Source organism: Nicotiana tabacum, chromosome 23 (genome assembly GCF_000715075.1).
Source record: "Nicotiana tabacum cultivar K326 chromosome 23, ASM71507v2, whole genome shotgun sequence".
NCBI classification, from domain to species: Eukaryota; Viridiplantae; Streptophyta; class Magnoliopsida; order Solanales; family Solanaceae; genus Nicotiana; species Nicotiana tabacum.
In genome coordinates, this window is record NC_134102.1 from 51,100,223 (window position 1) to 51,124,320 (window position 24,098).

General features: G+C 34.8%; 3 protein-coding genes and 1 long non-coding RNA gene across 7 annotated transcripts in view; all 4 read right to left on the minus strand.

The window, feature by feature from the left end:
- Positions 1-1,960: 1,960 nt before the first annotated feature.
- Positions 1,961-4,310, minus strand: LOC142177561 (replication protein A 70 kDa DNA-binding subunit B-like). Its single transcript, XM_075246704.1, has 10 exons — positions 4,051-4,310; positions 3,882-3,978; positions 3,675-3,799; positions 3,501-3,585; positions 3,282-3,417; positions 3,040-3,197; positions 2,842-2,962; positions 2,583-2,777; positions 2,434-2,484; positions 1,961-2,309 (listed from the first exon to the last, which is right to left on the minus strand). The coding sequence occupies exons 1-10, from the start codon at positions 4,121-4,123 to the stop codon at positions 2,244-2,246; spliced, it is 1,107 nt and encodes a 368-aa protein (XP_075102805.1). The 5' UTR covers positions 4,124-4,310; the 3' UTR covers positions 1,961-2,243.
- Positions 4,311-5,963: 1,653 nt separating this feature from the next.
- Positions 5,964-9,441, minus strand: LOC107773003 (myosin-binding protein 2). Of its 3 annotated transcripts, XM_075246248.1 has the most exons (5): positions 9,175-9,369; positions 8,196-9,049; positions 7,961-8,107; positions 6,629-7,808; positions 5,964-6,538 (listed from the first exon to the last, which is right to left on the minus strand). In XM_075246248.1, the coding sequence occupies exons 2-4, from the start codon at positions 8,893-8,895 to the stop codon at positions 6,640-6,642; spliced, it is 2,016 nt and encodes a 671-aa protein (XP_075102349.1). In that variant the 5' UTR covers positions 8,896-9,049; positions 9,175-9,369; the 3' UTR covers positions 5,964-6,538; positions 6,629-6,639. The 3 variants fall into 3 exon arrangements, with proteins under 3 accessions (XP_075102349.1, XP_075102347.1, XP_075102348.1); XM_075246246.1 differs by having other exon boundaries at positions 8,196-9,441; XM_075246247.1 differs by having other exon boundaries at positions 7,961-8,104; positions 8,196-9,435.
- A 6,292-nt stretch (positions 9,442-15,733) lies between these two features.
- On the minus strand, positions 15,734-18,649 carry LOC142177453 (uncharacterized). The gene is made up of 2 exons (XR_012705883.1): positions 17,876-18,649; positions 15,734-17,753 (listed from the first exon to the last, which is right to left on the minus strand). It is a non-coding gene; the product is annotated as an uncharacterized LOC142177453 (long non-coding RNA).
- Positions 18,650-19,790: 1,141 nt separating this feature from the next.
- Positions 19,791-24,098, minus strand: part of LOC107813746 (sister-chromatid cohesion protein 3-like) — a 32,672-nt gene continuing 28,364 nt past the window's right edge. For both annotated transcript variants that reach the window (XM_075246175.1, XM_075246176.1), the window contains 2 exons: positions 20,299-20,591; positions 19,791-20,002 (listed from right to left, as the gene is read on the minus strand). In XM_075246175.1, the coding sequence (XP_075102276.1) occupies positions 20,350-20,591 (242 nt within the window). In that variant the 3' untranslated portion in view covers positions 19,791-20,002; positions 20,299-20,349. The remainder of the gene's footprint in view (positions 20,003-20,298; positions 20,592-24,098) is intronic.

Consider the following 24,098-nt stretch of genomic DNA (forward strand, 5'->3'; position numbering starts at 1 on the left):
ATTCGTTAGTTCTGGGTAATCCCTTTTTGGGGCTTATAAATGCTTCTATCTTTGATTTTCCTTCATGATTTCCCTGTTGAGCCCCATCTGTCTGGCGGGTCTTACCGTTGCTTAACTCCTCTAAACGGGAGGTTTTCACCTTTCTATTCTTAGCGTGAATACTTACATATCATTCTATGTTCATAACACATCTGCAAAATCTGGATAACACCATCTTATTCATCTTAAAACTCTGCGTGTTAACCTTCTCTTCCACTTGCTAACCCATTATGTGAGTTCTATATCGATTATGTATCACACTATCTCTTCTATAGGAGGAAGCCCACTTTTGTGCTTAGTAATTTCCTTCCTGAAATGTCATATTTTTTATTCAACACCCTTCGCAATCCTATTTATTAACAACTTACAATTTGCCTTAAAGCAATACTTTTAAGTAGGGCTACTGAATCATTTACACAAGTAGAACGCCGCAGGTTCATAACTGACATACTCAGTCTCAGTAGGCAACTTGTCTTCCCATCAAGACGTTAGTATTAACCCCTTCTCCCTAGTAGCCTTTAAGGATCGCCCTTTTTGCAAATTATTCTCTTATTAATTAATCAGTTACTTTGTAATTTCTCAGTATCCTTGATTATAACCATCTATTGAGTCTCCCACTCTTATTCCATTTAACTTAGAGAACTTTCTAATAGTAGTACTCCCTAATTGAGGGAATTAATTTCTCTGGTCAGTATATTTTGTTGACCTTTGTTAATTCAAAATTCATAATATACTTGGTCTCATAATACCTTCCTCTTCTTTTCTCATCATTTACTTATACTTACCTTAGGTTTTACTTGACTATGATTTGGTCACATTACCATGCTTTATCTTACGATTCTTAGTCATTTTTAGTATCTATTCAGGTTTTCTTTGTATCTTTGTGTCATTCCCCTGCCATCAATTTCAGTTCTTACCTTTGTTTATATACTTGCAACATAACATTCTCTTACGTTAACTTCCCCTTTCTTTAATCGACCTTATGTTCTGGGCGCTCACCATTCATGCTTTACCTTGGACAAAAGCCTTTCTAAGGGAAATATTATCTCTCACACAAAGGGTTCCATACTTAGCCCCCAGATCTTCAAGATCTTCAAAGGTCATATCCGACTAACAATTTTTGGGTCCATCATGCACACATTCTCTAAAAAGCTGCCATCGACATGTTCGTACTATTCTTCAGTGCTACCCATATTATGAATTGTTCTAATCTTCACTAGATCCCGAGGTCTCTAGGATCTTCAGTGCATCTTCTTTTCCTCTTGCTCTTTGTCTCTTCAAACTCAACTATAATTGTATTTTGGTGTGTAATGCATGATTTTGCTGGCTAACTCTATCTCATTCTGCTCTTCAATTAAGATTATTAACTGGACGGAAAAAAAATTATCACGACTAACAGGAAAAACGTATAAAGCAGAAATAATTTGATCTAAGTTATGGAAATTATCTTGATACTTTATTCCTTTTGTTAATGAATAATTTTAGCAATTGCAGCTAACTGCTCCTTTGAGCAGCACATATGCTCTGGATATGACATATTCTACACACTTAATTGCACTTAGTTCTTGAAAAAAATATTGAGAAATCAATATCTGAGTGTTGGTTGCAAGTTCCTAATAATAGTTGCTCCCCATTATGCTTTGCCGATAGTAAAAGAAATGATCTTTTACCTGCTTTGGTATGATTATCTACTAAATGCTTAATAGAAATGTTCTGATTCTACTTGAAGTGCACAAAGTGCTCTGCAGAGATTACATATAAGGCAGATAGAAAATTTTCTGACAGCAAAGAATGAGACAAAAATGAAAGCACAACCAATAATGAAGCAGATAGCAAATCTCTAAGGCAACAGCAGCACATTCATTCGACATAAGTAATAATTAAATTCATGATTAATAAAGATAATATGAAGTTGCATAGGTAGAGTCATTTCACCAGATCACATATCAACAGCAGCACATTCATTCGACATAAGTACAAAATATATAATTGCATAGCTAAAAGCATTTCAGTAAAAGCTATCAGAGATTCTTTTCTTTCTTAACGACTCTGCGAACCTTGTTGCTAGAGAGTTGAGAATTGAAGTCGCCATCTGGTCCTACTGTTGATGCCTTATTAGCGGATCTAGTCTTCTTGTCATACGTCTTCAAAGGAGATATTTTTGCATTGCAAGCATCACCATCTTCTAACACGGACGATCCACTTTATGATACGTTTTTCTCGATGGGAGTTTGCAAAACAGACTTCAGCTGAGTTTCGGCCATAAGATCCTTTCAAAAATAAAAAAATTTAATAGCAGTTGGAGAGCAATACTGTTGCTAGTTGCATAATTTTGACTCATAATTGTTAACTAAATAAATAATGCTGTAAAAGTTTAAATTTCATAAAATTTACCCCGAAAAGCTTATCTCTACTTGAGCTTTGTCCATCAAAAAATTGTGGATCCTGTTAAACAGAAAGAAAAAAGAACATTCATCCTATGAGTGCAAAATTATTTATACCTAAATTTTGTATGAGGAGGTTTGTGAGTAAAAAATATTTACAGTGATAGTGTCTTCAAATAAACTGTGATTGTATTCCTTTAGAAGGTCATCATCATCACTAAGCTTAAGAACTTTGTAGACTTCGACCTGTGACTCAATATTTTCTTGCTTAACAATAACCTTGAACATGAATTTTTTATAAAGAATATCGTCAAGTTCACTTGGATAAGAACAGTCAGCATCCGCAATTGAAGTCTACACCAAATTTCATAGGTTAGAAATATTATAATTGATAACTAAATTAAGTTTAGTATTATACCTCAAGTAATCTTTCCTTAAGTTCTTTTGCGGACTTCCCTATAAGCTGCATAGCTTCGCGATTCCAAAGCAACAATGAGATAAAAGCGGTTCCATCCATAACACGAACTTGAAGCCTATACCTGCAACTCAATTTTGATTAACCTTATGCATATTTTTTATAGATAGTAGATTTTAAATATACATAAATAGTAATTACCTGTGAGTAACTGAAAGTTCTTCTTCATTGAATTTCTTACAAAAGTATTTATTTTCAACTTTATCAACCTTTCTATTACACTTGTTGCATGCTAAGTATGACCATCCCCGGTCAAGTTCCAAATTAATCAATTTTGCCGCAATCCAATAGCTACATTCCTATTTAACAAAAATAAAAAATTATTGTAAATGCAAAACAGAAAACATAAGGTAAATATAATTGACAAAGTAAATTAAACTCACTTGCGTGCACTGAACTAAATCCCTTATAGTTTTAAACAGTACAATTCCTTTGTCTAACTCATCTCTAACAGAGTAACTTTGCTGAGAACTTATTTGAGTGATTCGCTCAAAGTTTGATTGACGTGCTGCAAGTAATCTGTATAAGTAAAAAATTGTAATTTATAAATACTATTGTTATTTTTTGTGTACATATAGAAAAGGATTATACACTTGAAAAACCTGGATTTAAAGTCAATAGATTGCGGCAACGTAGAATTTATCCATATCTTTGTCTGATACCAACAGCTACGCACTGAGTAATTACCTGTGTATCAAATGAACTATAAATATAAATTTGAAATTTAAAAATTTTTATAAACTAAAATTCAAAAATACATGTAATTTCTGGTAAACCTCGAAATTTTTGAGCTTTCATATGCTGGAAAACAACAATCAAAGGCTCATCGGTAGATTCATTCAAGTGATGTTGAATTTGATCCACAAGTTCGCTCCATAAGGTTGCCAAAATCCTGTTCCTCCTATACGTTTCATGGTAAGATTAATAAACACATATATAGGTAATTTATTATAAAGTATTGTTTCTATTTTTGAATTACTTACTGATCATCTTCGAGCACAACATTAATAAAGACACTTTGGTCGTCTCCTTGCTTGTAGGTCTTAACATCTTCATAGGTCACAACCTGACCAACAATATCTATAAATATAAAAGTTAGTCACATAGTTTTACAAATACCATTAGTTCATTAAAAATGAAAAGAAGAATTACCAAGTAATTCTGTCTCATCGACATCATGTTGATTCGTTAGTTGGTCAAAAGAGCGCAAGTTAAAGATGTTCATATGAAATGAAGGGTCAGGTGTATCCTCAACAAATGTCTTTTGAGTAAATGTCAGCCTCAGGTTGTGTGCCGTAGTCCTCAACTTCAAATTATTTGGTCCGACTAGTTCATACGATATAAGCGAAGTTCATGTATCTTGTTCCTAAAAAACTTAACAACATACTTTCCGATTGAAGCATGTATACGATCACCCTACAAAATCAGATTCCTTATTAGTGCACAATTATGAAGCCAACAATTATAAGCTCGTATATACTTTCATCACTGCCTAAAGTTGTCCTCAAGATTTGATGTCAAAAACCAGAATGCTACAGTTTGTTCTATATCAATTATGAAGCCAGCATTAATAGACAGAAAGAGGAATACTTGTACTATACATATTTCATATATAAGCGTAGTTTCTGTATGTTCATCCGATGATAGTCTAAGCAAGGCAACCAATATCTAATATTTGCTAGATTTTTATATTTTGAACAATACCTCTGTTATTTTGAACAATACCTCTGTTATTATGTACAAAGATGCAACTTAACTGATTGTTTATATGTATATATTAGGATAATCACTGTTTAAAGTTATCCTAAAGATTTGAAATCAAAAATCAGAATGGCACAGTCGGTTCCATATCACTTAAAGATCTGTTTATATGGAAGTCGAAATTATTGGAGCAACTTCTTAGACATTTGAGTAATGCGGAAGAATGAATTTTCATATAGAATGCGAGTACTTTACGAAGTTTAAAACTATGAGAAAGTTGAATATGTTAGCTTAGAATCCTGTAAAACCAATTCAATTGAATACGGTATTTCCGGCTTAAAGCGATCCGGCATTACCCACATTCGAACGACTCTAACTTTGAGATTCCATTGCATCGAGTTGCCTGAAATTGTTTGATATCATGAATTTATGTGGCCATATTTGCAAAGCAATTGTAATCAGACTTGTATACTGAGTAGATAAAATACGAAGTTGAAAAGGTTTTGAAAATATAAAGCGCATAAATCATACAGTTATGTATGTGTAGATAAAATAGGGATTTTTGGTTGGAAGCCCACGTTTGGGAGCACGATCAGTTGTGGGATAGAATCCGACTGTTTGATGTTTGATGAAATAACTTCACGTTTGATGCCGACTGTTTTGTTGAAATAACTGGAATTATTCTCTGAAAAATTATTCGTCCTTTTTTTTTAAAACTTTTATGTATAAAAAAACTAATTGAAAATTTGAGAGAGTAGTTGTTGAGTAAAATAGGGCCAACTAAGAAAGTGGGAGGATTCTTTTTTTTTTTAATAACAGCCAGCCCAAATAAGGGGAAGGAAATTCTATTTTTAATAGGCAAGTATATCAATAAGAATAACTGCAAAAACAAAATCGTGGGAGGACTGGAAACAAAATCGTGGGTCGATTGGAAGTTTTTTATATTTTTTAAATTTAACTTTATTTTGTTGATTTGTAGTTTGAATTTGAAATTCTAACTATCTTGGAGATTTGTCCTAATTTTTTACATGTGTTAGAATTGTGGGTATTCCACTTGTCAGCCTAACATGGTTTTGCCTTTGTTATTCTATATAGATAGATTTGTTATTCTATATAGATAGATTAGAACTTGACTTAGTTATAACACCTAGTTATTGTCAGATCCCTACCAAAGTGTCGTTTATGCGTAAAGCAAAATCCATCTTTGAAAGCAATCTTCGGTTTCCTTCTCTCTTTTTCCTACTATTTAGTCACAATACATATTGCAGTATTTTGTACATCCTTTGTGTGGAATGAACTCTACAACAAAACAAGGAATTACAGTTTACTCACCCCCAAAACTGGAAAAAGATACTTAATAATGAAAGTGAAACAACCAAAACAATCACTTCATATATACTTACAAGTGGATACATTTTGTATACAACTAGACAACTCTGCCTTCCAAAATAGTAAACAAACCTCATACAGTATGATGGAATGATGCAAAAGATAAAGGATAAAGAATTGGAGAAGAGGAATTTGTTGTCTACATCTATAAAAATAAAAAGTCTTTTTGAGTACCTGGCACTAGAGTCTTTGTTGGACCGCTCCAGCTTTGCAAGCCAGGCATTATTTTCCCTTTGACAACATGCAAAAGACAGGGTAGCTTCACCCGATACCTAGTCTACAAGCACATACATTCATCATCCCCCTTTTGCCCAAAAGAGGTGGAGGTTTTGACCCAACCCCACAAAAAATTGTTGGATTAACTTTTGAAAAATGACATTAGGACCAAAATGCATAGACCATTTCCAGGAGCTTCCCTCTCAATTAAGGGATTTCCCTTTGCTGAATTGTTTTCACCATGACTTCTTATCAGCTATTCCTAGATTGATCAATTTTCTCATTGAGTTTTTTTTTTTGTAAAATAGCTGCCAATATACTCCGAGATCATTCTCTGAAATTGACAAGAAGAATTAAGTTAGACAATTTGGTATATTTTCAAGAAATATATGATATTATTGAATCAAAGAGATAAAATAATTACCAAGAAGCTGACTATAGTATGGCAGCATCACTGAAGCTTGTTGCACGAAGCTCAACGTTCCTTAGATGACGAAGATGTAGTAGGATTTCCTGAAGAAGATCCATGCCTTTATCGCCTTTCTTCAGCGAGCTTACACAGTTGTTTAGGAACTCCCTATCTGCCTCAAGGGCTTGTAGCCTTTGATGGAGATGATCCAACTCTTGTTCCACAGCTAGCTTCTTGTTCTCTAAATCAAAGTTATGAACCCCATTGGCATTTAGTGTACCATCTCCATTTTCATCACTCATTTTGTCAAATAGAGGAAGAAGTCTCTTTCCCTTGGCATGATGATGTTTCCCATTCATTTCCTTCAAGAAACCATTGGCATGAGAATCTTCCTCTATATTATCTTGATATGAATCTTCCATCAGCCTAACATCCTCAAAATGTTTTGCATCTTCATCATCCAAGTCCAAGCTGACAAGCCTTTCCTCCAAAACCTTTAGCTGCTCAAGAATCGCCATTCTCTCTTCCTCCAAATTTATAACTGCACCAACAGGAGTGCTATGATTCATGCCGCTATCATCTTCCTTTGCTTCTTCTTGATTCAAACCAATAGAGAGTCCATCACTATCCTCAGAGGAGAATGTGCTACTGTCCTTGCTTCTCTTCAACATCCTCGTTGCCTCATATTCCAATAATCTTTTCCTATATGCTTCCAATTCTTTCTCTAACTCTTGCTTTTCCCTCTCTCTCTTCACCATAAGCTCATTCATTAGCTGCAAGGCTTCTTGATCGTACCCCAATTGTTCTTCCATCATTCTTTGGTATTGCAAAGCTTCCATCTGCATTGCTGCTTTCTCTTCTTGAAGCCTATTGATCATAGCCATTGTCTGACTTGCAGCCACAGCAGAAGCACTTCTCTCTTCTTCCAATTCCGTGTACAGAGAATGTAAAGCCTTCCTCTCAGCTTTTAATGCTGATTTCAGATGTTCGACTGTTGAAATTGTATCTCCACTCTCTAACTCACTTCCATCCAGAGAATCTGAATCTTTCTTCGGGTGTAACTGATGGAAGCTATCTGGTGTATCGTGAACTTTATCTTCATTTAAGCTGGAACAGATTGAGGACTGGTTGTTCATCATATGTCCACTCAAATCAACTGATAATGTTCTCAATTCTACTTCATCTTCTTTATGACCTAATAATATGACACACAAAAGAGTTTTAGTAACTTAACCTTATGGGACAGGGTTTAATCCTCATTTTACTTGGTACAAAGAAATTATCATGAATGAAAGAAAGAAAGAAAGAAATAACAGATTCCTTGCTGCAAAGAGGTAACAAAATTACTATGAACTTGTACTTGATGGAAATGAGCAGAATTTCTGGAAGGTTCTTCATGTATATATGAAGTAAGTGCTTCATCTGCTTGATCCAAATCAGGAATTTCAGTCCCAATTGACACTTCTCCGTCAGTTTCATTGTTTGGCATTTCTTCTGAAACCACAGCATATACACAATAAGACAAAAACAGTCCTACATACATAAAACACTAGTAAGTCATAGAAGATGAACTGATAAATACCTGGTGAAACGTCTGAATTTTCCTCTTTCTCTTCTTCCCTTTCCTTAGCTGCAAGAATTTGAACTTGGTGATATGTAGATGCTTCTTCAGCGTTGGCAAATTGTTCATAAACCTCCTGGCATTCTTTGGCATAGAAAATCAAATCATTATCCATAGATTCAACAACTGCAAATTCAGGCTCCCTCTCACTCCCTCCCAAACAAATTTCAGCCTCTTCCTCCACAACTGCTTTAACCTCTTCCTTGACATCTTGATGGATTAATTTGACGGGGACCAACATATGACCACTGCAATCAATGAAGAATTCCAGATGCTGAGGGGGAGCTGCATCCTCAATCTCACAACCTTCATCTTTCAACATCTTTTTTTTGTATTTCTCCTCAATGTATTCAGTCACTCCTTCAAGAACTAAATGTACTTTTTCACCTTCCAACTTTTTAACATCAGAAGAAAGTAGCTGATTGTCACCATTTTTCTCGATTTTATCTTCATCCGATCTGTTTTGATCCAAGTTATCACCTTTTTCGAAAAGATCATTAGCCTCAATGATTAAATTCCCTTTGTGTGTATATTCCAAATCAGGTTTGATCAACATATAAGGAGTTGAAAACTTGGTCTCCAAGCTCACACCACAGCAAGAACAATTCAAAGCCACCTCACCACCATTTTCCAGTGTCATTTCCTTTCCATTTTCTATCATTTTAAGAAAAAAGGCGAAATTATCAGAAACACCATGAAAACCACAATCCTCGCACGTATCTTGTGATTCAGCTAGCCTTTGATGCTTTGAGCAGAATCCCAATTTGGAAACCTCAGTGGCATGAACCTCACAAAGAAGATCTCTATGTATGTTCCTGTTTTTTCCATGACCAAACAAATGATCAACTCGAGAACAACATAAACATGGTGGTTTTAGACCAAAATACTCTGCAAACTTGATTATCAGATAGGAAAAAAGAGAGTTGAGAAGAAGTAGTACTATCAAAGTCCATTCCAAGACTGCATAAATGAGAACAAGAGTCATCTTGTTGGTGTTTCTGTGTAACATGCTTGCAAACTTGTTAGCTCCCATTTTCTGTTGCTCTCTTTCTTTCTACTACACACACAAAGAAAAATACAGAGATTGTACAAGAATGAGTGGTGAGGAATTATGTAGAGAGGGTTGGTGGGGTGTGGAGGAGGAAGAAAGGTAGGAAAATGGTGAAAGTAGATGAAGCGGAGTTTTTATTTTAGACAAAAAAAGGGCGGTTTGAATAATGAGAAAGGGAAAGCCAAAGGAGACTTGATGCTTTAGAAAAGAATTATAATGATGTGATGGAAGAGAGGAAAAGAAAGAAAAAAAAAAGGCAAATGAATTTCTTAATAAAAGAAAGAAGTAAGTAATGCGAGCCTTGTGAATTTTGACCAAGTTTAGTTGTCACACCATTAAACATTGAACGGCTAACAGATTTGTTGAATCCTTCTTCGCATTATGCTTCATCTAACTGATCTAATGAGTTTATATCCAAATTGGGTAATTATCCTTCTTACTATTACTCGAAGAAATAAAATAGATTTCTATTTTAATTACAAATCGAAGAGTTGAACTTTTAAACTGAATTTTTTAAAATATTTTTTAGGTATTTATATCTATATTATATTAAAAGCATGAAGTCTCTTATATCGTTTGCTTTTTTTACCCCTTAAATATTAATTTTATATTGGACAAGATTGTAATTTAATTATATTCCTAATATTTAGTATTTTAATATCAGCTAAATTTTTTGTTATTGAATTTTTCCTTATTTGTACTGTGTAAAAATTTCTAATGTTTAATTTGAAATTACAATGCAACTAAAACTCTTTGTCACACACGTTAATAGATGTTTATAAAGCTATCAAATTTAAACATACTTAATAAGCTTTGTCTCGCTAGGTCTGTTATGACTTCAATTTTTTGAAGTTAAGCCTGAATATCAGTTTTATTAATTTATAATTTTTAAAAGAATTTTTTGATGATTATTATATTTTAATTTGTCGTATGCTAAAGTTACTCTATTGTTGGAGATCGGTTTCATAATTTCATTCTTCTCTCGATAAGAGTTTATTGATGATTATTAAATTTATTTTATGTATTCTTTTATTGCTCTTTGTTGTATGCTATTAGGATATATTTTATAATATTTATGTAATTTTTAAAATTTAATATTCAGTAGTAACTCTTAGGAGTACTTGTCCTTCCTTTTAGGTTTGGGGGTCCTATTTCCCCCTCATGTTTCAGCTATTTAACAAGAAAACTTCATTAGCTAAACGTCATATTCACCTTTCAAAGCAAACTAAACTAAGTTGATAAATTCATCCTTCTGACAAATTTTAAAAAGTTTAATTAAGTTGAATATTTCAATTTTTGTAAAATTCAAATGAACTAAACACTTATTAAAAATTGTTAAAGACTTCGAATTTAACTACAAAATTATCACTTTTATTATTATGAAATTTTGATCATTTTAATTAATTTTTAAAAATTATTTTTTTAAAATGGGGACGCTATTTTTTCACATACTTCAGTCGAAAAATATGAATAAACTCATAGTAATAACAAGTAGTGTAGTACTGAGTTTGTATCGGAATAGAAAATCTTGAACTGTGAGTTATCCTAACCAAATTTAAACACTTTAAGCCTTCATCGAAAGACGTAAAATTAGGATAAATTTCGAATTTTTCAGTTATTTTAGAATATATTAGAGTGAAAAAAATCACCAATTAAATTTTCTTAACATTTCATAATAAATGCAGCATTAAGTTTGAGTAGAAATAGAAGAATTTGAACTTAGCTTAGTTTTTGCGGTGATTGGCATTGGCTCACTTTAGAATATTGATATAGTAAAAATAATAATTTACGATAAACTTCGGGGTCCAAAGATCCGTTTAGCCGGATTTAAATACGCTGTTCAACTGTAATAAAGAATAAGTCATGAATAGATCATAATTGAAGTTTAAAAAGAAAATTATTTATATGAGTAAAAGTTTTTCCTAATTATATATTTTTTCTTAATTTTTGTTGATCTTTGTTACTTTCAAAAACTGTAGGGTATGAGAAGTATTTAATTTTAAGTCTTTATAATTTAGTTATTTTTGATAGCATATTGATCCAACATTAGTCTATCTTTAGATTAAAAATTGCCACAAGTAGTGTTCTTACTTTTTCTTGAGTTACAAGTTTTATCATCTTTTAGAAGTTATAAGACATGATGCAACCTCTTTCGTGCTCTAACTGACCAAAAGTTTTAATTCTAATTTATTTAATTACACTTTCAATTTTAATTCAAATACAATTTAAAAATAATTTATTTATTGAAGCTAAAGTACACGTGCGACGCGCGTATTCTAAAATTAGTTATAATAAAAGTTTGAATCGCCAACTTAGTAGATGTCGATTGAAAGCTAATCAGTAGGAAGTAATACAAATAGAGTATTAGGTAAGGAATTTATTATAACATGTTAAACTAAACTACATAAATTTCCTGTTAAGAACACTCGCCATACTATCTCTACTTTAAGATAGTAGATACATCTTAATAGAGTACCAAGTATTATAGTATTGACATACGTCATACGCTACCGTAATTAGAGGGCTTCATTACATTTTTTCTTTAAAAAATGGTCTTCTTTTAAATGTATAAAAACATAAAAGTGGAAATTGATCTACTTTTCTTTTCTCCTTTTGTTAATTTTTTTTCTATTTTTATTTTTTAAAGAGGAAGGTGGCTTTGGATCCAAAAACACCTTTTGCTTTGCTAATTCTCTGTAAGCAGTTCCACTCTGTTTTTCATCTTGAGCATCAAATGGAAGGGACCCCACAAAGAAGGAAAATAGAATTGGTGGGCCACCATACAAAAGCAAAGTTGTGGGACCGTATAAGGATGCAGATGCTGGATTTCATCATATGTGTCTGTCTATCACACGCCCTTTTGCTTTTTGGTTTGGCCAATTATCAATAAGTATGTGCTCATTGTATGTTTTTCTCTTTTTTTCCTAAGTAGTTATATATGAGTTTATTTTCAAGCATAAAGTTGCATTGTTTTTTTTTTCTTTTCAAATTTTATTCACCAATTTTGACCAACCATATTAAAATCAATTTGCAAATTGAAACCATAGTTTATTTGAGGATTAAATTTTTTTTGAGAAGACAAGATATATCTTATATATTAATACTAAGGTGAAATATTTTCCAATATAGTAGTGTCACTTAGGATATTTAAGTTCCCTAAACAAGCTAGCATATGATAAATGCTTAACTAAAAGATGTAGTCCTTCACATTCTTTTATAATATTTGATTCAACAAAAGTAGATGGACATGCAAAAAACATAGGCTTGTTTATCTTGGAATTTTTTAAAGTTTCCTTAGCTAGTAGATGTGCTACTCATTGCCCTCCTCAAAAGTTATGCCTGACCACCGGGTGTCTCGCCTGGAGCATTAACATTCTCCATTCATTGGTGAGACATGTTCGTATACTATTATAATCACTTAGAAGCTTGATTGCTTCTCTTGAATCTGTTTCTATTTCCAATGGCAGGAGATGCAAATTGTTTGATGCTTGAAGGCCATGTTTTAATGCCAATAGTCCTGCTTGGAGTGGTGAACCCGCAAGAAAAAAAGTTAGGAGAATCTCACAATCCAATCACCATTATAATCTCTTATTACACCTCCCAAACCTGCATGAAAATTTCACGATTAAAAGCAGCATCTACATTGTCACACCCCAAACCAAAGGGACACGACGGGCACTCGGGCCTACCGCATCGAGCACCAACATAATGTGCATCCATAACAATGCTATCATGCGTAAATGGGCTGAAAAGGCCTCCATGAGATAATATGATTAAAACATCAAAGAAAAATCGACAAAGGACGATCAAAAATAATATACAAGCTTATATACACGAGACATCCGGGCCTACAAGGCCGCCATGACCATCAATACACATAACTTCTGTCTACAAGCTTCTAAGGAATATATAAATATCACAAGGTCGGGACAGGGCCCCGCCATACTCAACTACGTATGTATATACAACCATCATACCTACCAGCTCACTAGACAGCTCCGAAAAAAGGAGCGTGACGACCTTCAACTGAGTTGAGTCACCTATTGTGAAGTATCGTCTGAATCGCTATTTGTATCTGCGGACATGAAACGCAATGCCCCAGCAAGGGGTCGTCAGTACGAAAGATGTATTGAATATGTAAGGCAGGTAAAGCACATAAATAGAAGATGCAATACGAAGGAAGAGTACAGAAGTCAACCTGAAACTCATAACAAGCCTATGAGGGCATACATTATCACAATAAAGGATATATATGCATGTCTGTAAAAATCAAGCTACTCAACGGGGTCATATATTATAGTATCAATCAACTTTTTGGGACAAATCATGTCATATCATAACGTACCTGGCCTTAATAGGACTCGTAATGTCTCATGTCATATCATAACGTACCCGGCCTCGAAGAGGACTCGGTATACCCAACTGATTAGTGGTTGCACAATAGGTGTCGTACCCGATCGAATATAGCACGACTCGGTAGAGTAAAAAAAAAAATATATATATATATATATATAGTGTGTGTGTGTGTGTAATGCAAGACCGACCACAAGTGATATCATGAATCTAGTAGAATGCCATCAGAAGGAAATACACAAGAACATGATCAATCTTTTATCAGGGAAGACTTAGGACTATTCAATCTTACAATCTGAAGATTATTTCAAAGGGAATATTTACATCAAGTCATGCCAAGAAAGAAAGTAGGCTTACATACTTTATGTCGACAGCTCATAAGTCCTCGAATGCTTAATGAACGACAATCTACATCATACGAATGATTTGGATCAATAGAAACTCAATAAACTATCAGTATTTTTATTTAGATATTTCATCGAACATTTTTGTGTGCGTAGAACTTCCATAGTCTTTAACAACAGTAACTCAACAATAAGATAACCCTTTTAACTCTATTTATCTCCTTATTTTCCTTATTCATTAACTACCAATATCCAGCAATTCAATATCATAGTATGGCTTCAAACGAGCGGCACAACAACAATAACAATCTCAACAAGCTCTTTAAACAATTCAACAATCACAACGAGTGGCAAGCTCAGTTTTACGATTAACAAATTATAATTTTAAGCTATTTTATTTCTTCAAAAATATTCCCATAGAAGCAATAACAACCTACACCAGACACTACACCAATTTTTCAGCCACAACATACCTTAAAACATCTTCAAAATAGTCACATACTCGATAACCAAACATAACTACGATTTTCGGGCTTTACCTCACGGGTTTTCAATCTTATAACTTAGCCATGTCTTTTACAAGCACAAGAAAATATGGAGGAAGCAATAGCTTACCTCAATCACCAAGTTCAGATCGAAACATGAGCTTACTCTCACTTAGAATAACCTCCAACATCAACACGACGCACTAGAGCTACTCTTAGCTAGCACCACGAGATTCTTGGGGTTGGATTCACTTGGTAGCCTTTGATTTTGGCCTTAAATCATTTGACAACTTTTAGAGAGGTTTTTGGGAGTGTTTTGGATCAGAAATAGTGAAAATTACGAAAGAAAATGGATTGTAGGCGTTTGATATATATCTGAATATTTCCACCGTCCAAAGTGGGTCCGATAGGGAGCTGCTTGTGAAGTCTCACGAAAATACGAATATCTATCTACTATGATATTTTATCGACGAACAGTTTAATGTGTTGGAAACCAAACTCGTAGATATTCAATTTGGTGGGTGGGTCACCCCATAACTCCAAGTATAATGAGAGAAAAACTCAGTGACATTGGACACAAATTTCAATAAGATTATGAACGTATCTTGCGACAACTTTTGTCAACTTTTGTTTTACAATTTGCTTGACTTCAAAATTTACATATGAACATTAAAAAATTCAAACACCTTAAAATACGAACTCCTTAGCATATTATGTACTCCTAGTTTTGCCCCAAAAGTACGGGTTATAACATCTTTGATCCGTTTAGCCTCCAACTCTCACGATACTTCCGTAACACTTGTGTTAATGAATCATTATCTTTGTAAAGGTTCTTAAACTCTATGGATTATATTGATTCACTTAAGAAATATGAAAGTACGGGGTATAACATCCTTTCTCCTTACGAATATTTATATTTATATTCTAACTCTCAAGATTTCTAAAAGTTTTGCAGAGTTTCCTTTGTAAATAGGGCTATCTGAAACCTGATAAGCAGCCCAAACACACAACCAATGCCACAAAGGGCTACAAAATAGCATAATAACATCCAATTGGCTTCACACGACTGTCTATTTATGCAAAAATCAAAAAGGGTATCACGACCCGAAATCCCAACCACGGGGCCGTGTATCACGACTCAGAATTTTCACTCTCGGGACCGTTATGGCGCCTAATATTTCACTTGATAGGCAAGACAACGTTAGATGTAGTTATTAACCATTTTTAATAATTTAAGTCAAATGAAAATCAATAAGCTAAATAGACTGAAATAAAGTAGGTAAATCTCATAACCAGCGATATCCAAATACAAATCCCAGAACTTGTGTCACGAATACACGAGCGTCTAGAGTACTACAAATAATAGTCTGAATGAAAGCATGACTATCTGAATCGAAATAAACATCTAGAGTAATGTAGAAGGGGACTTCAGGGTTGCGAACATTGTGCAGTTGTACCTCAAGTCTCCGTCAAGCACCGGATCCGAGCAATCTACTGATCGCCGCTAGGACCGACGCCAAAATCTGCACAAGAAGTGCAGAGTGTAGTATGAGTACAATCGACCACATGTACTTTGTAAGTGCCGAGCCTAACCTCGATGGAGTAGTGACGAGGCTAAGGCAAGTCACTTACAATAACATGTACGCAAGAAAGGAAAACAGGAAAGGTAAGGCAGTTAACTTATGAAAAAGAACTCAATTATTGTAATCTGAGAACCCGGAATAATCGATTTCAAAATTCATGTAACAACACTGGAAATCAACAAAATAACAACAATGAATACAATACACACAATCCGTTGCGGCGCGCAATCCGATCCTACCGTACACACACAATCCTCCCTTATTTCACCATATCAATATCAAAATCACATATAAAATCCATTGCGACACGCAACCCGATCCCACCATATCATCGTAATCAATATCATACTCCTCCCTTATTTCACCATATCACAATTTATCAATATCAAGTATTACGTATACAACCGTTGCGGCGCGCAACTTGATCCTACCAAATCAATATCAAAATCCTCCCTTATTCCACCATATCACAACTATTGCGGCGTGCAACTCGATCCATAAACAAATTCAATAAATGTAATCAATCTAACAGCTCAATTCACAAGAATCTCTACGATTAAAGAATATGAAAGCAAAGCAATAAAGGAACCCCGTACCAAATTAAGAAATGCTACAATTAATACAAAAGCACAAGACAAGCCAAATATATGATAGTTAAAGTATACAAATAAGAAAATTAAGGCAAGTAGCAATTAATCATGAAGTCATGGAAGGAACGAACATTTCAATACAAGAATAATTAATGAAAGTAACAAGTTACATCATAGAAAGCAATTAAAGTATGTAACGATTAAGACATGGAATAAGGTAATTCATGAAATGAGAGAAAGCATGAAAATAATTATTTTGACAACGTATATACACTCGTCACCTCGCATATACGTCGTTACACAGGTAATTCACATAACATATAGTTCAAAGGTTCCTAATTCCCTCAAATCAAGGTTAGACCCAACACTTACCTCGCTCCACAACCAAATCAAAGCTCAATCGGGGCCTTTCCTCTAAAATTCGCCTCCAAACTAATAGAATCTAACCAAAATAAACTTAATATCAACAAACAATACTAGGGAAATCAATTACAATAGATAAAGCTAAGAGCTTTACACTTTTTCCAAAAAATCAATAAAAGTCAACCCCAGGCTCGCTTGGTCAAACCCGAGATTCAGACCAAAACTCAATTACCCATTCAGCCCTGAGCCCGATTAAGCGATTAGTTTCAAAATTCGACCTCAATTTGAGGTCTAAATCTCAATTTTACAAACAAAAAAAAAACCAATTCTACCCAAATCCCTAATTTTCTATCATGAAAGAGCATAGATTAAGGTTAGAAATCAATAGGTGTTGATGAAAATGGAAGGAAACGAGTTAAAATATACTAACCTATGAAGTGGGGATGAAATTCTTCTTCAAAATCGCCTCTAGGCCGAGCTCTAATGTGAAGATGGTGAAAAGTGAAGAAAATCCCGTCTTTGGGACATTTAAGTCAATGGGCGTCAGGCCTTCTTCGCGTTCGCGAAGGGCTTGACGCGATCGCAAAGTGCAGCCACAAGTGTACGAGATCGCAATGTGTATGAGATATATACACATTCAAAGCAGCCACAAGCTGTTTTAACAACTTATTATACTACTATTAAAGTTATGTTGGATGATTCTGGTATAAAAGTTGAAACCACCATGAAAGCAACAGTTGAATCCTTCATCTGTTCATAATAGAAAATCTCAGCCACATTTTGTAAGTAAATATAAATTATGGAAACGAAGGAATTAACTATGAACCAGGAAACAAATAGAAGGTAAGTAAGTAAAAGACAAAATACATAACCTTGTACTTGTCCAGGAAAATCAATTTCATACTCCACCTTTACGGGTGTCCTAGTATCTCCTTATCCTTATTCAAAGTGAATTTAACACCATCTTTTGAAACATAATACCACATCAATACCACGTCAGCATCATATGTTTTTAACTTTTTTTCCTTTTTTATTCACACATTTTTTTGTCTTCTTCCACACCCACCACCAAACCTCCATTACCACTAATAACACCACCATCACAAACCCAATCACCATCAATTTTACTAGTCACCACCCAATCTACACCTCCGATTTCACTGCCAAATTCATCTATCATCAATTTCATCAATCATCACCAAACTCATTAAATTGACGAATTTCTGTTGCAAGTTAACGATATGCTCAAAATCGATTTCAAAAGAACCCATTTCCATCGAACACCACAAACCCATTAAACTGTATGTCAAATTGGCGCACTAGATGGTGGTGGATTTCCAAATCACCACCAATTTCGTAAATATATTACACTTCAAGAGATTATATATTAAACAGAATCTTTATTTCTCTTTTATCACTTCTATTAAAATGACTAATATTTCTTTCTTTTTTGTTGTAGATTCTTTAAGGAGAATAATATTTTGAGGTGAGTCAAAATAAAAAATAGGTAATTGAAGAAGAAAGGAGTGTGCAGTGAAGACAAAGATTAAAGGGGAAGGGGCAAGAAAATCTAGATTATAGGTGTGAAAATGGAGAAGAAGAGATTGGGCGTTAAGAAGGAGAAGAAGGATTTGGGGACGTGAAAGATGAAGGGGGGGGGGGGGGGAGATTCAAGAAATATGTCTTTTTGTATAAAAAAGAAGAAGAAAAATCAAAATTTGTGATTTAATTTTAGTAATAGGCGTCTATTTTTTATTTATTATGAAACATCAGTTTTTGGGTGGTATTAAATTCACTTTGGATAAGAATTAGTAATATGACGCCCGTAAAGGTTGAGTGTGAAACTGATTTTCCTGGACAAGTATAGGTTGCATCTTATGTATTTTTCCCAAGTAAAATGTACAAAAAGAGCAAAATCAGAATTTTCAATAATACTACATAACAAAGGAGGGAGAGGGGAGTACGTCAGAATTTCTCTTCTTGACTATTGGGGTGGTGGCTGCGGCGGTGCCGAAAGGAGAGAGCCATGACAACAGCCATCTCAAAAGGGCGGCGAGAACTAGAAGGGTAAAGGAGAAGAGTCTATAACGGGTCGGATTAAGGATAGGTTAATATAGATTCGGGTAGATTAAATTGGGGTGGATTTTTATTAAGGAGCTGCCATGTAGCCGTCCGCTAAAAATAAAGGCAAATTTGATCCATAATATATCGGTAGGGGCTCAGACAAACAGATAGTGAAACAGAAGGTAGATTTAAATAATATTTAAAAATAGATATATTTTGCTCTTTTCCGTAAAAGGAATGATGAAAGCTGATCTTAAGAAATCCCCGAACGTGATTCCATTTTAAATTCCAATTGTAGCTTCGACCCTATAATATTTTAGGTTCCAGTTATAGATTCGACACCAGTCCCAAAAATAAATTTACTTTCGCATTTAGACTTGTGTAGTTAGTTATGGGGTAATTCTATTTAAATTCCAGTTATAGATTGGACACTATAGTCCCAAAAGTAGATTTACTTTCGCATTTACACTCCTGTAGTTAGTTACGCAATGTTCTCACCCCCTACATCTTTACAATTCGAGTGTGTAGATATAAATAGATACTTGTAATCACTTTGGGTAGTAAAGATCAGAAACGTTGATCCTGTTCCATTATTTTGCATTTCTCCTACTTGAATTTGCTTCCAGCCTCCATCTCTCTTATGCATTTTCTTTTTCTCGATTCAGCGGTTGCTATTAAGAGCTCAGAGGTTACAGAATGACCGGACATCTTATCCCAAAATAAGCTAGCAAATCAACAAAAGCATTGAAATTGACAGATTATGCAAATATAGCTATTACGAGAAAAAGGATATGAGAATGACAAGAAGACCTATTAAATACATAAAGGCTGCACCTAAGGTCTATACTTCAACAAAAGCTTCCTCAAACTAGTATGGTTCACGAGGAAACTGTTTTGCTCATGGTGCCAGAAAAGACCTTCAAAGATTGGAGAACCTGCAAAATCACAACCGGAATTTACTTCAGCTGTCAATTCCAGAAAAGAGATGAATATGCGCGGTCCCAGATAGAATCAGAGCCTAAATAATCATTATAATAACATATGAATGAAAGCTCCTAGTCCTAAATAACAGATGTCAAGAACAAGAAAAGAAATGTACACGATGGAAAAAGAAAGCTACATGACAAAAACCTGTGGAAATTGTGGAACATGAAACCAGTGCCTAAGCTGATCTATCCAATTTTAATTAATCTTTTCTCTTGTCTCAAATTGCCAATCAATGAATAAGTACCTGATACTTCGGAATAGGACCAATCTAAACAGAGGCCAGAATGACCAGTTCTCACATGGCCTCAGCTCTCTTTGATATCTTCAGAGACCTTAGCTTGGATGATGACTTAATAGATTGTATTAGAGGGACCTCCTCTTCGTCATCTTGTTTTTCTTCATCTGCGTCCTGGTCAGATCCACTGATTGACTCCTCGTCTTCGCTAGAAGTGTGCTTGTTAAACAGCTTTTTTCCTTGTAAGTTCTGCCTCTTAGGAGGACGACCTCGGCGTCTCATGGCTGTACCTTCCTTATCATCTATAAAAGAACTCACATTAGCCGTCAGTTCCATCAGATCCTATCATTGGACAAACTATACAAAAGTAATGAGCTTTTATGACATTCATCCATCTATATGATCAATCAACTAGATAGCAAGCAAAAGTCTGACACCAACACCATGCTCGATGTATCTACTTCTCCACTACCCTAATTAAACTTTGCATAGGATTTTTTTTCTCTTGGGTGGGTTTGGTGGGGTTTTTTTTTTTTTTTTTCTTTTGGGGAGGAGGGGGGATGGGGAAGGGGATTTGAGATGTATAAAAATCAACCCTGCCCATCGTATCTGATTTCACTACCTTAATTTCTATAATCTTTGAATAGGCTACTGACAACTTCGTTCCAAAACGCAAATTCGGTGAGAAGAGATTAACAAGACATTTTTGACAGTCAGCAAGGAAACCTCAGAAACAACTAATTATGCACAAGCAAGCCCAAAACTATTTCACACCAATACCACCAGATTGGATGGCCAATGTTTCACCCCCAATACCCTTTTTATTGTAAAGCTGTCCTACCACGCACATGTTTGACATCCTCATCTATAGATAGTTGACACCATCAGAATTTCAGTACATTTCAGAGATTCAATGTTCAGCTTCCTTATGGAGCAGTTTTGCAGAAATAGCTATTGTCATACATTTTTAATGCAAGACGAAGTGACTTCAAATTCAGGAGATTCTCGTAATTAAAGCTGGAAAGGTCTCTATAGATCATAGGCACAAAAACAGGAAATTCGAATGTGCCTTCTTTAAGGAGTGGACAAACAATTTGTGAGAGTTTGCTCCCAATAAATAAGATTGTGAGACGACATAAAGGAGAAGTCCACTGTTTGTACATCATTGCAGTGGATAAATGTGCATCAATCCTGTGTGCTAGAGTAATTCTTTAAAATAACGAGTGATGCCAGCTAACTTAAGAAAATAAGATGACTGGAAGCTGGAAGAAGATAACTTATTAAACTGAACAACTTTCAAAGGCAAGATACTGCAGGAGAAGTTGGGGAGGAAAGATAAAGTAAAGGTATTTCAGTGTGAAACACTACTAAAGTCTACTAAGTAATGAGAAGAGTTCATTAGGACCAAGTCACGCTTGGGAGTCTAAAGGGTCTACGGAAACTGCTCTTTTGGCTGGTGAATACGGCTGTGAAATTAGTCAGTTCAGTTCAAGCTACTTGGTTCTGTTTGTAATATAGGCAGACTGCTCACCGACCGAAATCAGTTTGGTTTTCCCCTTTGGTCCTCAATTTAACTTCTAGTGTTTTTTTCCCTTTTGGGCATGAAATTGCAGAAACAAGTTCAGTTCCATTGGAAGTATTACTTTGGCTGATACACGCTCAATTGCAATGAATTGATGAGAATTTATCTGCATCTTCAATGTGCTTAAATGTGAGTTCAAAATCTTAAAGTCCTTTGTAGGTACTAAAGGTCACGTATCATGTGGTTTCTTTAACTCAACATATCCAGTCATGAAAATGGTGATAACGATACTGTTATTGAAATCTGAAAAGAAAGAGTAGGTTTGCACTGCTAAACTTATTCGACAAATTGCTTAGGAACTGTGACATCAAGTTGTTCTGATTGTATACAAATGATCTAAAACTCAATTTCATTCTTCCTAACTGTTCCCAATTCGCAGGAAATCTATGCTATGTATATATTTCAAATTTTTAGAAGAAAAAAGCCAAAACATGAAATTTCATAAAATCCTGAATAAAAAGCTGCCTTAAAGAAATGAAACCTACTAAAAATTGAAAATTTAGGTTAAGTCTGTGTAAAACCCCGTAGATTTGAATCTTCATCATGCTAATTAAGGGCCAAAGCATGTAATTAAAGTGTTACCAACATTACATGATGCAGGTGATATGATCGAGACATGAATACAAGTGTCTGGAATAGCTTGGAAGGTATTGAAATTGAAGTAGTGGACTGGCCAAAGGAAACCAAAAATGAAAGTTGAAAAAATGAAATGAAGCATCAAGGGTGTCTCCTGATGGTCTCGCGCTGCGGAACACCTGTCCTGCCCATCATCAGAGTCTCATGGTGGCATCAAGACACTAGGGGACCTCATCTAGGAAAATAAATATTGCAACCTCGAACAATACAATTTGGCATATCGTAAGCCCAATCGCAAGGGAGGGGCTTCGCCAGGACGATGGCGTCATACCCAAGGAAACTGAACCGTGGCAAGGCAAACACGTGGATGCCCATGCCTATAAACCGACAGCAGCAGCAGGGGGAGAGAATGAGATGTTGGTTTTTGACTTATGGCTTGGAGTTCAGAGAGAGCTCGGCCAAGGGATTAATTCCCCATTTCCATCAAACAAGATTCTCAATTCTCCCCAAGAATTCTTCAAAGTAGAGATTTTCAAGATTTGTCTCCAAGACAATGAATATTGTTGGAAGTTTGAAGCGTCAAGGGATTGAAAATGAATAAGCTAAGGCTAAGGTAAGTTGAGGCCTAACTTTCTTGAGGCGCTTTCCTCCAAACTACATGATGTATAAAGCTTTCATATGATTTGAATTGCTTTCTCAAAAAAAAAAACATATATGATTTGAATTGTGGACACATGCTTGCCGGAAGTGGGTGTCTGTCGCACTTCAAAAGCATGGTGCGGCAGACAATTACTTCCCCACAAGCATGGTCGACACATGCTAGAAGCTTTCAAAAAGAGCTATCTAGTTGACTATCGAATTTGTTATGCAAAATCTTTGAAGTAATTCTATAAAAGTAGCATGATTTACATGATTCATTTTGATCTCAGAATAAAGTATAATCAACGAAATGTGTGTGTATGTGTGTGGAAAATATTAGGATTTTTATTTAGCAAGAAACGACAAACATCTAACGAGGGGCACAAGAGTGCATCGATCAAGTGTAGAATAGGGGTGTTCGTCGGTCGGTGTGGTATGCTATTTAGACATTTCAGTTCGATATTCAGTTTCTTAAAATTCTATACCAATACCATACCTAATTACATTCGGTATGGTTCGGCTTTTGTCCTTTCGGTTTATTCGGTCCAGTAATTTCGGTTTATTCGGCTTGAATATTAACTAGTGCATAAAGGCATAGACTGTAGTATTCTTAATTAAAGTACTCAATGAAAACGTTCTAAACTCACCTGACTGTTGACAAATTCTTTGTCCAAAACCATCAAGTATCAACTAAGAGAAAAAAGGTACATAAAGGAATACATTTGATCATCGAAAATATCATGTTACTTGCTTAGAGTTAATTGTTGAAATTAGAGAATACAACAAGGACTAATCAACAACAATACAAGAGTAATGAAGTAAGAAACACCCTAAAACCGTTGAAACATTACGTTAAACTGCTTGGCAACCTAGAGAGTAAGAATTAGAATATGCTTCCTACCTTGTTTTTCCATTTTCCTAAAGAAGTACATGGGCTTTACTGCCAACCTCAACATGAATGCCAAAGAAAAGTATTATCTAACTTAGTATGTTAATCAATAATATATGTAAC